Source organism: Somniosus microcephalus, chromosome 16 (genome assembly GCF_052327205.1).
Source record: "Somniosus microcephalus isolate GS21.2 chromosome 16, FLI_Smic_1.0, whole genome shotgun sequence".
NCBI classification, from domain to species: Eukaryota; Metazoa; Chordata; class Chondrichthyes; order Squaliformes; family Somniosidae; genus Somniosus; species Somniosus microcephalus.
In genome coordinates this window covers 82,990,874-83,008,347 of record NC_141002.1, presented here as the reverse complement: position 1 = coordinate 83,008,347, position 17,474 = coordinate 82,990,874, and the positions used below count along the sequence as shown (strand labels likewise).

Below are 17,474 nucleotides of genomic sequence, written 5' to 3'. Positions count from 1 at the left end.
TGTGAACCATTGCCATTATTGTAACAAAATCTTACTGGTTTGATCAGTGTTTGATCAAATAAGCAACTTGGGATATAGTTCTGCATTAAATGTGTTCTGTAAATCTAAGTAGTTGTGGTTGAATAAGTTGTGATTTATTTTTAAATTGAAGCTTTTTTTATACTTTGTTCTCTGCTTGATGGTCAAGTTGAGAGTGAATGATACAAAATTTCTACAATCATAATCAGGGTATCTAGGATTTTAAACTTAACCTATATTTTCCAGGTCTCTAAGGTAACAGGGTCCCTGCTTTTAGCAGTATAGCATAGTCCAAGTTACCGGAAATCCAGAAACCACATCATATGTATTTTTGGATGAAGGCAGCTGTTTTTCCATTTGTAGAGTATTATAGATTGCCCAAATTTATGACGCACTTATTTCCATAGAAATGCGATTGACACTGATGGTTGATGTCTTGGAACATTTTTTTTATTGTGCAAGGGATGCCTAATTCAGAGAATGCTAAGGTTTAAAGTGCATTTTTTCCCCAGGTGATTAATGTGGATGATGATGGTAATGAGCTGGGTTCTGGTATAATGGAACTTACAGATACAGAATTGATTTTACATACACGGAAGAGAGATGCTGTGAAATGGCCCTACCTCTGCCTGCGTCGCTACGGCTATGATTCTAACCTCTTCTCTTTTGAAAGTGGCCGGAGATGTCAAACTGGACAAGGTATGTCTGCCACTTATTTAACTGGATTTAGCAGAATACTGTCTCTTTTTTAGCATTTGTGTTCAAAATCATGCTTTGAGAGAGATTGTCTTGTTTTCAATTCAGTTGGATTTTATGGAACTGTTCCTATGTATATAGTAATTCTGAAATGCATTATTCATCTGTAATTACAATTTGTAACCACAGTTCACTATTTAATCATGTCTTCTTATGCTTCAACTTATGGTTTCTTCTACTCGCCAGAGATTTATTTTCCATTGCCAGTGTTTTCAATGCTATATTGAATGTTTTAGGGAAAAAACATTTATTCATTCCCGGGATGTGGGCGTCACTGGCAAGGCCAGCATTTATTGACCATCCCTAATTGTCCTTGAGAAGGTGGTGGTGAGCCGCCTTCTTGAACCGCTGCAGTCCACGTGATGAAGCTACTCCCAAAGTGCTGTTAAGGAGGGAGTTCCAGGATTTTGATCCAGCGACGATGAAAGAACGGCACTATATTTCCAAGTCAGGATGGTGTGTGACTTGGAGGTGGTGGTGTTCCCATGCGCCTGCTGCCCTTGTCCTTCGAGGTGGTGGAGGTCGTGGGTTTGGGAGGTGCTGTTGAAGAAGCCTTGGCGAGTTGCTGCAGTGCATCTTGTAGATGGTACACACTGCAGCCACGGTACGCCAGTGGTGGAGGGAGTGAATGTTTAAGGTGGTGGATGGGGTGCCAATCAAGTGGGCTGCTTTGTCCTGGATGGTGTCAAGCTTCTTGAGTGTTGTTGAAGCTGCACTCATCCAGGCAAGTGGAAAGTATTCCATAACACTCCTAATTTGTGTCTTATAGATGGTGGAAAGGCTTTGGGGAGTCAGGAGGTGAGACACTCGCTGCAGAATATCCAGCCTCTGGCCTGCTCTTGTAGCCAAAATATTTATGTGGCTGGTACAGTTAAGTTTCTGGTCAATGGTGACCCCCCCAGGATGTTGATGTTGGGGGATTCGGCGATGGTAATGCCGTTGAATGTCAAGGGGAGGTGGTTAAACGCTCTCTTGTTGGAGATAGTCATTGCCTGGCACTTGTGTGGTGCGAATGTTACTTGCCACTTATCAGCCCAAGCCTGAATATCATCCAGGTCTTGCTGCATGCGGGCATGGACTGCTTCATTATCTGAGAAGTTGGGAATGGAACTGAACACTGTGCAATCATCAGCGAACATCCCCACTTCTGACATGATGAAGGGAAGGTCATTGATGAAGCAGCTGAAGATGGTTGGGCCTAGGATACTGCCCTGAGGATGCCCTGGGCCTAAGATGATTGGCCTCCAACAACTACAGCTATCTTCCTTTGTGCTAGGTATGACTCCAACCAGTGGAGAGTCTTTCCCCTGATTCCCATTGACTTCAATTTTACTAGGGCTCCTTGATGCCACACTCGGTCAAATGCTGCCTTGATGTCAAGGGCAGTCACTCTCCCCTCACCTCTGGAATTCAACTCTTTTGTCCATGTTTAGACCAAGCCTGTAATTAGGTCTGGAGCCGAGTGGTCCTGGCGGAAGCCAAACTGAGCATTGATGAACAGGTTATTGGTGAGTAAGTGCCACTAGATAGCACTGTCAATGACACCTTCTATCACTTTGCTGATGATTGAGAGTAGACTGATGGGGCGGTATTTGGCCGGATTGGATTTGTCCTGTTTTTTTGTGGACAGGACATACCTGGGCAGATTTCCACATTGTTGGATAGATGCCAGTGTTGTAGCTGTACTGGAACAGCTTGGCTTGAGGCACGGCTAGTTCTGGAGCACAAGTCTTTAGCACGACAGCTGGGATGTTGTCGGAGCCTATAGCCTTTTGCTGTATCCAGTGCACTCAGCCATTTCTTGATGTGACGCGGAGTGAGTAGAATTGGCTGAAGACTGGCTTCTGTGATGGTGGGGACCTCAGGAGGAGGCCGAGATGGTTGCAAATGTTTCAGCCCTGTCTTTTGCATTCACGTGCTGGGCTCTGCTGTCATTGAGGATGGGGATGTTTATGGAGCCTCCTCCTCCCGTCAGTTGTTTAATGGTCTACCACCATTCACGATTGGATGTGGCAGAACTGCAGAGCTTTCATCTGATCCGTTTGTTTTGGGATCGCTTAGCTCTGTCTATAGCATGCTGCTTCCATTGTTTAGCATGCATGTAGTCCTGTTGGCTTTCTTGCCCATATTTGACCTAATGCCATGAGACTTCATGTGGTCCGGAGTCAATGTTGAAGACTTCCAGGTCTGTCCGGTGGGACAGGACATACCCAGGGATGGTGTTGGAGGAGTCTGGGACATTGACTGAAAGGTATGATTCTGTTAGTATGACTATGTCTGGCTGCTGCTTGACTAGTCTGTGGGACTCCCAATTTTGGCACAAATCCCCAGATGTTAGTGAGGCGGACTTTGCAGGGTCGACTGGGCTGACTGTGCTGTTGTCTTGTCCGACGCCGAGGTCGATGCCGGGTGGTCCATCTGGTTTTATTCTTATTATTGTTTCTTGTAGTGGTTGTGTACAACTGAGTGGTTTGCATTTCAGAGGGCAGTTAAGAGTCAAGCACATTGCTGTGGGTCTGGAGTCACATATAGGCCAGACCAGGTAAGGACGACAGATTTCCTTCCCTAAAGGACATTAGTGAACCAGATGAGTTTTTACGACAATCCAGTAGTTTCATGGTCACCATTCCAGATTTAGTTAATTAACTGAATTTAAATTCCACAGCTGCTGTGGTGGGATTTGAACTAACGTCTCCGGATTATTAGTCCAGGACTCTGGATTACTAGTCCAGTAACAGAACCACTATGCTACCATTCCCTCAATGCATGTAGTTGTTGCTTAGTTTTTCACGGACCATCTTAATTAATCCATCCAGAAAGATCCTAAAATTCCCCCATTTCAGCATCTAATTGAAAGTCTATTCTGTACATTGAGCACTCGTCGTGTGAAGAATTTCCTCACATCAGTCCTAAATGTACATTTTACCAGATTGGTTCCCTTGTCCTTTCGTTGCAATTTAATTTAAGTAATATTCTAGATTTACCTTTTCCATTCACTTGAATATCTTTAAGATAACCTCTCAGACGTCTCTGTTCTCAGCTGAAGCGTTTCTCCAGTCTTTTCTCGCACCTCAGACCTTTGACATTAGGGATCATTCTAATGGCTTCACTCTGCACTGCCTCCAGCCCTTTAGTCTTGGCGACTAGAAATGGAAGCAGTACCCACAGTGCAAAGCTTGCTCGTGACTTCCTCTGACTTGCATTCTACTGTTCAATGTTCTATTGACTTTGTTGATTGCTGCTCTCTATTAGTTGGACATGCTGAGTGAAGAGTCCACTAAGACTCCTAGTCTCGTTTGCCTTCATCCTTGGCTATTTCAGCACAATTCATTGAGTAGATGTGCCACAAATGTATTCTTCCTATGTGCAGTACTTTAGCCTTGTCTGCATAAAATTTCATCTGCCGCTTTCATTTTATCCAACTAATTCTGCCTCTTGCAATTTATGTTGCTTTTCATTTTTCATTGGTATCATCTGCGATTTGATCACATTGCATTGAGTTTCAGTATCCAAGTCATTTATGTTAATTAGAAACAGTAGGGGTCCCAACACCGATGTAATGATTTCCTTTTTTTCCATCAAATTTTGCCTCCATTCCTGGAGGTGTTGATTCCTTGCTGATATAAATTTCAATGGATGTTGCTGGCTTTCACTCAAGCGGCCTTTATTCGTGTGTGAGCCTTGACGATGTGTGTCAGCAGGCTATTCAACAACAGGGGGCACCACAGTGGAGCCGCCCCCGTTTCAATAGGCTGCTGACACTCATTGTTGTGACTCACACTTGAATAATAGCCGTTTTGGTGAGGTAGTGGAAAGCAAGCAATGCCCAACCATCAATACACCAAAGAGGAATCAACACCTTCAGGACAGGAAGGGAGATTTTTTATATTTTATTAGCTTATTAAAATGAAAGCATTCAATCCAGCACAGAAACCATTTGCAATGGAATAGTAATTTAGTGTATAGACTAGGTACCTAATGAGTTTTCTTTGTTTTAGAAGAGATATACAGACCAAAATCTTGTCCTACATCTGCACAGGCGCACTTCCAGTAAGGGCCACTGGATAACGATCAGAAGCAGGAACTCTTTTTTTTGTTCCCTGTAATCCCACTTCTCCCAAACCAGGAGTGCTGAGGCCAATTGTAGTGCCCAATTGAGATCAGCTAGCTCAGCACAGGCCAGCGACCTTCCTGATCTGTATAGCTCAGCTACTCACTCAATTTTACCGACAGTCATTGCATTTGAAAAATAATTCATTCTGTGAGCAGCTTAAGATATTTTGGTGTGAACATTGCTATGTAATCACAATCACTTTTAACCATCAGGGGCGCTCCAAGTAGAAGTTTCAAATAATTTCATGCAGAGTCAAAATGTATTTTTTTCTCTATATATAATTTTCCTGAAAATACGTGTGGGACATCCCAGTCATCATTCTTAGTCTAAGCCCCAGTAAAACACATAGGCCCGTAATTTCCGATAGGAGGCTTCGTGCGTGCAGATGCCTCCTATCTGGGGGGAAAAAATCTACGCCCTTACCTGAGGGCTCCCGAGGTGCAGCCATTTCTGATACTGGGCCTCGCCACAGTCGAAATGCGCAGGGCCCACGTATCCCAGGGGCGCATGCGGTTCGCAAGCATCCTTGGGATCACGTAGGCCAGGTGAGCCAATGGGAGAAGGGAATCCCCCTTCATACTTTTGACAGATAGACCTGTTAAAAGTATGAGTGGGGATCACTGAAAAAAGACACTAAAACATTAAATACATTTTTTTAAACCATCATGTTTTTAAAATGAGTTAAAATTACGTTAAATTAAATATTTTAAACATTTAATTTTTTGAAGAAAATATTTTTTTTTACGGGGCTAAAAATAAATTTTAAAAAAATATTTTTAAATTATGAAAGTGAAAACAATTATTTTTCTAACTTTTTAAAACTCTTATGCTGGAAAAAGCAGGCCTTTATACCTGCTTTTACCAAAAGCAAGCCATACGCCTGCTTTTACCAGGCGTAAGATTGTTAAGTGATTTCAGCGGGCGGCGGTTCTGTAGAAAGCAGAACTCTTTCCCCCCCTTCCCCGCAGAGGCCCTTCCGGGGCAGGCGTCCGATCTGTCAAGATTCTTGACAGATCGAAAATGCCGGTTTACAGCACATAGGGATTGGAAAATACGGGCCATAATCTAAAATGACACTCCAATGAAGACTCTGTCTGCCTATTTTGGTGGTGCAGGAGTTCATTAAATATCCCATGACAGTGTTCAAAGACGAGGAGGGAGTTCTTCCCGTTCCCTGGCCAACATTCCTCCCTGAATCAACGCCACCAAAGTCATGTTAACTGGTCATTAATTTTACCATTGTTTGTGGGATCTTGCTCTTTTCAAAAAAGCCACGGTCATGAACAATCACTGTACTTCACAGTATTTCATTATATGTGAAGCAGTTTGAGGCATTTCGGAGACATAAGACTATATGTGTGTTTCGATGTTTGATTTTCATCATTTGATTTTTCCACTTGGAAAAGCATTGCAATATATAATGTGCTTTCCATTTAATAGCAATCAATGAAGAAATATCATGCATGAATTCAAATGTTCATTGGTGTCTTCCTGGCACCAATTTATCAGAATTGTCTTTTTTTACTGCACAATAAAGATCATGATTCAGTTTTGGTATTTAGAAAAAAAAATAACTTCTAACATTGAATACTTAAATTAACAAGAATGTTGACTCTAACTTAATGCTTACAATGGAAGAATAAACCAAAAAGCTGGGAATGGCGGACGCCACTGGGTATCTATCAGTCTATACTTGTAGTGGTAAGTCAAGCTCCCTCTGCTGTTCATTGCAAAGAGGCTCAATACTGGGGCGACAGCTGGTATTGCTGCCTGCATTAACTGTATGTAATGCCTTTGGGGCCGACCAGAATTGTTTGTCTGTATGAACAGCATTGCTCTGCCAACCCCCCCCCCACCCCCCACCCCGCAATATCATCCAATTGGTGTTTTTTCTCCTTCCTTTTTTGTGGCAAGTTTATCAAATACCTGTTGCCGCTTAAGACCTAGTTATGTGTTTTATGTTAATTGTTAAATGCATCAATAAAAGGTCTGCCAATGGTTCGTTGTTTATCCGGTAGATCGCTGAGCCATACAGACCACAAAGACTTGATCCCTGGTCTGTGCTGAGTTATCTGATCCTCAGCTGGGTGGTTGCAGGGCTGCTGCAATTTGCCTTGCCTGGCACTGGAATGGGGAGGGGAAAATCATCCAGCTTTTCTGCTCCTGACTGCTATCTAGTGACCGCTGCTGGAAGTGCTTCTGTGTGGAGGTTGGGTGATGATTCTGCTCGGCAATACAGCCCCCAGAGGATGAATAGCCAGCTGGCACTCGCTGTCAAGTCTCAAGTGAATAACGGCCACTTGAGATGCTGGAGAGCCAGCAGAGTCCTTGCAGCCATAACTTAGCATGGAGTCAATGCCCTCAGGAGAGAGGGGAGGGGAGAAGTTTTGTAAATCATAAGAAAACATTGAATTTTATTCAAATTGTAAAAATTTGTTAATGGAAAAGTATATAACATTGTATATATTAATTAATTACATTTGGCATAGATATTTCAAAATCTCTTCTGCTGATTATGTATTAAATCACCAATGTCCATCCTTTGTTCTTCAGGAATCTTTGCTTTCAAATGTGCACGAGCAGAAGAGATTTTCAACTTGCTACAGGATATCATGCAGTGTAACAGTATAAGTGTAGTGGAAGAGCCAGTTGTAGAAAGAAACGAACAGCAAAATGAATTAGATATTCTGAGAACTCCACGGACACCTACCAGTGAGTATTATTTACGCTTTTGTTCAGAAATACTTTTTGTAAGCAAACAGCTTCACCTTGAAGGCCAAGTGACTACATCTGCGGTAAGTGTCTGCGGCTCGAGGAACTTCAGCTCTGAATTGAGGAGCTGGAGTCCGAGCTGCAGACATTGCGAGACATCAGGGAGGGAGAAAGTTACCGTGACTTTTTGCTCCAGGAGGCAGCCACACCCCTTAAATACTTTAGAATTGACACGTGGTCAGGGACAGAAGGGTGTGACTGTGAGTGAGGCAGGTACGGGGATCCAGGAGGTAGTATTGCAGGAGCCTCAGTCCCTACACTTGTCCAATAGATTCGAGGTTCTTGCAACCCTTGTGGACCAGTGCGGGGACTGCGGGGAAGACGAGCAAACTGACCACGGCACCGTGGTACAGGAAGCCGTTCAAGTGGGGGGAGTAAAAAGGAAGGTGGTTGTAGTAGGTGACGGTATAGTTAGGGGGATAGACACTGTTCTCTGCAGTCAGGAGCGTGAGTCCCGAAGGCTATGTTGCCTATCCGGTGCCAGGGTAAAGGACCTCTCCACCGGGCTGGAGAAGAACTTGGAGTGGGAGGGGGAGGATCCAGTTGTCGTGGTCCACGTAGGTACCAACGACATAGGTAGGACAAAGAAAGAGGTTCTGCTGAGAGAATTTGAGCAGCTAGGGACTAAATTAAAAAGCAGAACCACAAAGGTCATAATCTCTGGATTATTACCGGAGCCACGAGCAAATTGGCACAGGGTCAGTAGGATCAGGGAGATGAATGCATGGCTCAGAGATTGCTGTGGGAGAAGTGGGTTTCGATTCGTGGGGCACTGGCACCAGTACTGGGGAAAGAGAGAGCTGTTCCGTTGGGACGGACTACACCTCAACCATGCTGGGACCAGAGTTCTAGCGAATCGAATAACTAGGGAGGTAGATAGGGCTTTAAACTAAATAAGGGCTTTAAACTAAATAAGGGGGGGGCGGGTCCTGGTGGAGAGAAATCTAGAATGCTAAAGAGAAAAGACAAGGAAGCAGTGCAGGAAAGTGATTGGGGTAAGGATAACCAGATTGTTTCAGGAAGGGACAGAGCTTACAAACAAAGGACTGCACAACCAAATAGGGTCTGGGTATGAAAAAATGGTAATAAGACAAATAGGGCCATAGTACAAAAAAATGTGAAGATGTCTAAAAATGTTAAAAAGACAAATCTAAAGGCACTGTATCTGAATGCACGAAGCATTCGTAATAAGGTAGAAGAATTAACAGCACAAATAGATGTAAACGGATACGATATTATTGCGATTATGGAGATATGGCTGCAGGGTGACCAAGGCTGGGAGATGATATTTAGGAAGGACAGACGAAAAGGAAAAGGAGCTAGGGTGGCCTTGTTAGTAAAGGATAAAATCAGAGCAATAGTGAGAAAGGATATTGGCTCAGAAAATCAAGATGTAGAATCAGTCTGGGTGGAGCTAAGAAGCACCATGGGGCAGAAAACATTGGTGGGAGTTGTCTATAGGCCTCCAAACAGTAGTGGTAATGTAGGGGACGGCATCAAACAGGAAATTAGAGATGCATGTAACAAGGGTACTACAGTAATCATGGGTGACTTTAATCTACATATAGACTGGCCAAACCAAATTCGCAATAATACTGTGGAGGATGAATTCCTGGAGTGTGTACAAGATGTTTTTTTTAGACCAGTACGTTGAGGAGCCAACTAGGGAACAGGCTATCCTAGATTGGGTATTGTGCGATGAGAAGGGGTTAATTAATAATCTTATGCGTGGTCCTTTCGGGAAGAGTGACCATAACATGATAGAATTCTTCATTAAAATGGAAAGTGAAGAAGTCCAATCCGAAACTAGGGTCCTAAATCTAAACCAAGGAACCTATGAAGGTATTAGGAGTGAGTTGGCTATGATAGATTGGGGAGCTTCATTAAAAGGCATGACGGTGGATAGGCAATGGCTAACATTTAAGGAATGAATGCATGAATTGCAATAGTTATACATTCCTTTCTGGCGCAAAAACACAAAAGGAAAAGTGGCCCAACCATGGCTAACAAAAGAAATTAAGGATATTATTAGACCCAAAGAGGAGTCATATAAAGTTGCCAGAAAAAGTAGCAAGCCTGAAGATTGGGAGCAGTTTAGAGTTCAGCAAAAAAGGACCAAGAGATTGATTAAGAGGGGAAAAATAGAGTATGAGAGTAAACTTGCACGGAACATAAAAGCGGATTGTAAAAGCTTCTACAAGTATGTAAAATGAAAAAAAATAGTGAAGACAAATGTAGATCCCCTACAGTCAGAAACTGAAGAATTTATAATGGGGAACAAGGAAATGGCACAGCAATTAAACAAATACTTTGGTTCTGTCTTCATGGAAGAGGACACAAATAACTTCCCAGAAATGCTAGGGAACCAAGGGTCTAGTGAGAAGGAGGAATTAAAGGAAATTAGTATTAATAAAAAAATAGTGCTGGAGAAATTAATGGGACTGAAAGCTGATAAATCCCCAGGGCCTGATATTCTGCATCCCAGAGTACTAAAAGAGGTAGGCATGGAAATAGTGGATGCATTGGTTGTCATCTTCCAAAATTCTATATATTATGGAACAGTTCCTGCAGATTGGAGGGTGGCAATTGTAACCCCACTATTTAAAAAAGGAGGGAGAGAGAAAATGCTAGAGTATTATAAAGGATGTGATAACAGGACACTTAGAAAATATCAGCGGGATTAGACAAAGTCAACATGGATTTATGAAAGGAAAATCGTGTTTAACAAATCTACTGGAGTTTTTTGAGGATGTAACTGGTAGAATATATAAGGGAGAACCAGTGGATGTAGTGTATTTGGATTTTCAGAAGGCCTTTGATAAAGTCCCACATAAGAGGTTAGTGTGCAAAATTAAAGCACATGGGATTAGGGGGTAATATACTGGCATGGATTGAAAATTGGTTAACAGACAAGAAACAGAGAGTAGGAATAAATGGGTCTTTTTTAGGGTGGCAGGCGGTGACTAGTGGAGTACCGCAGGGATCAGTGCTTGGGCCCCAGCTATTCACAATATATATCAATGATTTGGATGAGGGAACCAAATGTAATATTTCCAAGTTTGCTAACGACACGAAACTAGATGGAATTGTGAGTTGTGAGGAGGATGCAAAGAGGCTTCAACGCGATTTAGACAAGTTGAGTGAGTGGGCAAATATATGGCCGATGCAGTATAACGTGGATAAATGTGAAGTTGTAGGAACGGAGGTTCCTAGCTGAAGAATTGAGATCGACGCAGAGAATCAAAAACAATAACATTTAATGAACAAACGAAGTTAAACAGTAAACTGCTGGATACAATACAAATAGGTCTGGTCTAGTTGAAAGCCTCTCTAGAACTGCTAGAAGGTTCCGAGCACTGACGTCATAACGTCATCACGTTCTTCCCGCCGTTGGGGGATCACGTGACGGGCGGCATGACGTCATCACACGGAGTAAAGGAAAGAAGCCATAGTACAGTTAACAGATACATTAAAGGTGCAGCCCCCGGTTGCACTACATTGCTGTTAAAGGAATTATAAACAATTGTCCTGAATCCCCTGGTGGCTCCGTCACATACGCCCCCCCAGAATTGTCTTTAACAGAAAAGGTAAGACGAGAAGGGGGTCTGACGAGTCCGACCGACTGCGATACTCTGGCAACTGGAACGGAGCGCTAGAAGACGAACTGGCAGTTGGCCGTGGTTGGGATGGTGCCGCAGGCGTAGGAGAAGTGGTGGCTGGCTGTGGTTGACCCAATGAGGCGGGTACGGGCGACCCAGCGGCTGACTGTGGCTGTACTGGACCGACGGTCGACAGTGGACGCCCACGACGAGGCGGTTGAGTGGTGACGACTGGCTCGCTCAGATCCAGATGAGCCGGTTTTAACCGGTCGATGGAGATGTGGTCAGGCTTACCACCGACGTCGACTGTGAAAGACTTGTCACCTGACGAGATGACGCGGAACGGACCAGTGTAAGGCGGTTTGAGCGGGTCTCTGTGAGCATCTTGACGAATGAAAACGTATTCGGCGCTCTTAAGCTCCACTGGGACATGGGAGCGCTGCAGGTAGTGATGAGACGTAGGCACTGGGATGAAATTCTTAGCCTCCTCTTGGTGGCTGACGAGCTGCGGACCAGGGTTCCCTGTGAGGAGAAAGAAAATCGCCAGGAACTCTGAGTGGTTGGCCGTAAACCAGTTCTGCAGAAGAAGATTGCAGGTCGTCCTTAGGAGCCGTGCGAAGACCCAGCAGCACGCAAGGGAGCCTGTCCACCCAACCAGTCCCACGAAGACTAGCACGCAGTGCAGCTTTAAGGGACCTGTGAAATCTCTCGCACAGACCGTTTGCCTGTGGATGATAGGCGGTGGTGCGATGAAGCTTGGTACCCAAACCCTGAGCCACGGCATTCCAAAGTTCCGAGGTAAATTGAGGTCCTCGGTCAGAGGAGATGTCAGCCCGTACCCCGAACCGAGCCACCCATGACGAGATGAAGGCTCTGGAAACGTCCGCCGCTGTGGTGGCAACCAAAGGAATTGCCTCTGGCCATCGGGTGGTGTGGTCTACCACGGTGAGAAGATGCGTGAAACCACGAGAAGAAGGGAGAGGGCCAACCAGGTCCATGTGAACATGGCCGAAACGACGCTCTGGAACTGGAAAAGTGGCCACTGGGGCCTTAACATGGCGTTGGATTTTGGACTTCTGGCAACTCACGCAGGTATTGGTCCAGTCACGGACGTCGCGATGCATGCCTTTCCAGACAAACTTCTTTGCCATGAGTCGTTGTGAAGCCCTCATACCAGGGTGCGACAAACCGTGGATTGCGTCAAAAACTCTCCTGCGCCATTCGACTGGTACAATTGGTCGGGGGACTCCCATCGAGATGTCGCAAAGGAGTGTGGTCCCTGCGGCCTGAAAACTGACATCAGCCACTTGTAAGCTGGAAGGTGTGGTCCGGTATGCCTGCACTTCAGGGTCTGCCATCTGTTCTTCTGCCAAACCAACATAGTCGATTACCAGGTGGACTACGTGGACCGGGGCGCGGGAGAGACAATCCGCTACCAGGTTGTCCTTGCCAGACACATGTTGTATGTCTGTTGTAAATTCTGATATGAACGTAAGATGACGTTGTTGCCGAGCCGACCATGGTTCCGCTGTCTTGGCCATGGCTTGTGGTCTACGAAAGCTGTGAATGGGCGTCCTTCCAGTAAGAAGCGAAAATGGCGGATGGCCAGGAAAAGTGCCAACAACTCCCTATCAAAGGTACTGTATTTGCGTTCATTTTTTCGCAATTGGCGGCTGAAGAAAGCCAGTGGTTGCCACGTGCCGTTGACCAATTGCTCCTGCACTGCCCCGATGGCATAGTCAGATGCATCTGTGGTAAGGGCGATGGTTGCACCTGGAAGAGGATGTGCTAACATGGTCGCATCAGCCAAAGCGTCCTTAGTGTTGAGGAACGCCTGGTCCATCTGGGGTGTCCAGCCGATGGGGTCTTTACCCGATTTACCTTTTAGGGCCTCGTACAACGGTTGCATTAACAGGGCCGCCTTGGGGACGAAACGATGATAAAAATTGACCATCCCCAGGAATTCCTGGAGAGCCCTGACGGTCTGAGGACGCGGGAATGAGGTAACTGCCTCGACCTTCGTAGCCAGCGGAACGGCGCCTTCTGAGGTGATTCTGTGTCCCAGAAAATCAATGCTTTGTAAGCCAAACTGGCACTTGGCCGGGTTGATAATAAGGCCATGCTGGCTGAGACGAGAAAAAAGGGTACGTGTGCTCTTTCTTGCTGGTACTGGCGATGAGGATGTCATCGAGGTAGACGAAGATGAACGGCAGATCGCGCAACACAGAATCCATGAGACGCTGGAAGGCTTGCGCTGCGTTCTTCAACCGAAACGGCATACGAAGGAACCCAAAGAGCCCGAAAGGCGTGATGACAGCGGTTTTGGGGACGTCCTGAGGATGAACGGGCACCTGATAATACCCCCGGACAAGGTCTACTTTGGAAAAGATGGAATTCCCAGCCAGGTGGGCCGAAAAATCCTGTATGTGAGGAATCGGGTACCGATCTGGGGTAGTAGCTTCATTCAGGTGTCTGTAGTCGCCACATGGTCGCCATCCGCCGCCTGGTTTAGGAACGATGTGTAATGGTGAAGACCAAGGACTATTCGATCGTCAAATAATTCCCAGGCGCTCCAAGGTATGGAACTCCGCCTTGGTGGCTGCGAGTTTACCGGGTTCCAGCCTTCGAGCCCGTGCATAAACTGGGGATCCTGTCATGGTAATGTGGTGCGCCACACCGTGCCTCGCGACTGAAGAAGAAAAAGTGGGCCTGGTGAGCTCCGGAAACTCACCGAGAAGACGAGAGAACTCATCTGGTGTGATGACAGCGGTTTTGGGTGCTGCGGTGGCAGGGGACCGAATGAAAGGTGGCCGCGTTGATTAACCGGCAGTGCCAGACGTCGACGAGAAAACCATTGGCGCAAAAAAATCTGCCCCCAGGATGGCCTGTGAGACTTTTGCCGTGATGAACTCCCAAACGAAATGCTGGCTGCCAAAACGCAACTGGACCCTACGCTTTCCGAACTTGCGGATGGCCGCACCATTGGCTGCAGAGAGAGAGAGAGAGACAGACCGCCGGATTGAAGATGGAACTTCAACGCTGGTAGGATACTGCACTGGGAGCCAGTATCACAGAGAAAATGTCGACCTGACAGGGAGTCTGTGATATAAAGGAGTTTCCCTGCAGTACCAACGACCATCGCAACTCCGGCGTGTCCCTCAGGCCCTGTCGCCCTTCTCAGAAACCGCTGGTTTGAGGTAGGTTTTTTGCGGGGGGAAAAACTGCAGGGAGGCTGGCAGCATCGGGCTTTTGCGCCAAAACGAGCATGGTATGCACACCAGCCTGCTGGCGGAGGAGTCGGCTTCGCTCTTGTGGGGGATGGGCACCTCGTGGCCGCACAACATTGTTGCGTGACGGTGAAAATTTTATCCGCTTCTGCAGCGAGTTCAGCACAGTCCGTGATCGCGGAATTGGCCAAGGCCGTCTGTACTGGCTCTGGCAGCTGGCAGAGAAACAACTCCCGGAACAGAAAACATTCCGATTCCGAGCCCAAGAGCGTGAGCATCTGGCTCATGAGCTCTGATGGCTTTGAGTCCCCGAGGCCGGGCATGGAGATAAGTCTGTGAGCGCGCTCCGACTTGGACAGACCGAAAACCTGCAGTAACCGTGTTTTTAAAGCTTCGTACTTGCCATCGTCCGGAGGACTCCCGAGGAGGCTGACGACCCGCGAGGCCGTGGCGCTGTCGAGGGCGGAGACCACGTAATAATAACAGGTCGAATCCACTACTACTCCCCAGATTGCAAATTGGGCTTCCGCCTGGAAAAACCACGCGGCTGGTTGTTGCTCCCAAAATTGCAGCAGTTTGAGGGTGACAGCGTTCGTGTCCATGATGTAACTTCAACGAAAATTGTTCGAAGAAATCGGGGTCACCAATGTAGGAACGGAGGTTCCTAGCTGAAGAATTGAGATCGACGCAGAGAATCAAAAACAATAACATTTAATGAACAAACGAAGTTAAACAGTAAACTGCTGGATACAATACAAATAGGTCTGGTCTGGTTGAAAGCCTCTCTAGAACTGCTAGAAGGTTCCGAGCACTGACGTCATGATGTCATTACGTTCTTCCCGCCGTTGGGGGATCACGTGACGGGCGACATGACGTCATTACGCGGAGCAGAAAGAAGCCATAGTACAGTTAACAGATACATTAAAGGTGCAGCCCCCGGTTGCACTACATTGCTGTTAAAGGAATTATAAACAATTGTCCTGAATCCCCTGGTGGCTCCGCCACAAAGTTATCCACTTCGGTAGGAAAAACAGAAAGGTAGAGAATTATTTAAATGGTGCTGATGTACAAAGGGACCTGGGTGTCCTTGTCCACCAGTCACTGAAAGCAAACCTGCAGGTGCAGCAAGCAGTTAGGAAGGGAAATGGTATGTTGGCCTTCATTGCAAGAGGATTTGAGTACAGGAGCAAGGATGTCTTACTACAGTTGTACAGGGCCTTGATGAGACCACACATGGAGTACTGTGTGCAGTTTTGGTCTCTTTACCTAAGAGAGGATATACTTGCCATAGAGGGAGTGCAGCGAAGGTTACCCAGACTGATTCCTGGGATGGCAGGACTGTCGTATGAGGAGAGATTGGGTCGACTAGACTTGTATTCACTAGAGTTTAGAAGAATGAGAGGGGATCTCATTGAAACGTATAAAATTCTGACAGGGCTAGACAGACTGGATGCAGGGAGGATGTTTCCCCTGGCTGAGGGGTCTAGAACGAGGGGTCACAGTCTCAGGATACGGGGTAGGACATTTAGGACTGAGATGAGGAGAAATTTCTTCACTTGGAGGGTGGTGAACCTGTGGAATTCTCTACCACAGAAGGCTGTGGAGGCCAAGACACTGAATATATTTAAGGAGGAGATAGATAGATTTCTAGACACAAAAGGCATCAAGGGGTATGGGGAGAGAGCGGGAATATGGTATTGAGTTAGAGGATCAGCCATGATCATATTGAATGGCGGAGCAGGCTCGAAGGGCTGAATGGCCTACTCCTGCTCCTATTTTTCTATGTTTTTCTATATGGCTAAAGGATGAATTTGGTCTCCGTGCCATTCCGTGCTGTGATAGTTGAGTACACTTGCTAACTGAGAGGTTCTCTCCTTTTACTAACCTCTCAATTGAATGCAATGTTCAATTACTTAAAATACAGACAGCCAATTAACTAGCCATGAATGAATAAGACCTCAGAAAAGTCTGTGACAATTTGAGCTACTAAATTTTCATTGTATACTTCACAAATTCTGTTGCGATCCATATGGTTTCAGTTTTTCAAAAAAAAAATCCACATTAATACAAAATTATTACAGGGCTTGATAGGGTGGAGGCTGAGAGAGTCTAGAACCAGGGGCCACAGCCTCTCAGGATAAAGGGTAGGCCATTCAGGACTGAGATGAGAAGAAATTTCTTCACACAGAGGGTGGTGAATCATTGGAATTCTCTACCCCAGAGCGCTGTGGAGACTCAGTCATTGGGTATATTCAAAACAGAAGTCGACAGATTTCTGACTAGTAAGGGCATCAAGGGATATGGCGAGTAGGCCGGTGAATGGAATTGAGACAGAAGATCAGCCATGATCTCATTGAATGGCGGAGCAGGCTCGAAGGGCTGAATGGCCTACTCCTGCTCCTATTTCTTATGTTCTTATTAAGATTATACTTAACAGTTTTGTGATTGCAAACTTGAAATGTCCCCAAAACATTTTGTTGCATAGTTGCTGATGCCACTTAAAAAATTTATCAATAGTGTGATCAGTCTATGATACCTACATCAAGTGACAGTCTAAAGTACTAAGTGAAATAATACGATGATCATAATTTGAATTGTAAGCATGCAGCTGGATGAACAGAAGGCCCACTTCTTGAAAAAAGATTCTGTGAATTTACTCAAGTTGAGGGATATTAGTGCTGGGAAGTGTAACACTTTAAAATTAATAATTGAGCTGGCATCTACTGCTCTTTGTGGGAGAGAGTTCCACACTTTTAAGGAGCATCTTAAAGGAGAAGAGAGAGGCAGAGAGGTTTAGGGAGGGAATTCCAGAGTTTAGGGCCTAGGCAGCTGAAAGCACAGTCGCCAATGGTGGAGCAATTAAAATAGGGGATGCGCAAGAGAACATAAGAATCAGGAGCAGGAGCAGCACGGTGGCATAGTGGTTAGCACTGTTGCCTCACAGCGCCAGAGACCTGGGTTCGAATCCGACCTCGGGCGACTGTCTGT

At 45.7% G+C, this 17,474-nt stretch overlaps 1 protein-coding gene across 3 annotated transcripts in view; it reads left to right on the top strand.

Moving 5' to 3' along the window:
• Positions 1 to 17,474, top strand: part of frs2a (fibroblast growth factor receptor substrate 2a) — a 121,509-nt gene that overhangs the window by 80,989 nt on the left and 23,046 nt on the right. For 2 of the 3 annotated variants that reach the window (XM_086009369.1, XM_086009367.1), the window contains 2 exons: positions 531 to 717; positions 7,442 to 7,600. In XM_086009369.1, coding sequence (XP_085865495.1) covers positions 531 to 717; positions 7,442 to 7,600 — 346 coding nt within the window. Of the gene's footprint in view, positions 1 to 530; positions 718 to 6,526; positions 6,590 to 7,441; positions 7,601 to 17,474 lie in introns of those variants that run through there. The other variant, XM_086009368.1, reaches the window with a different exon arrangement.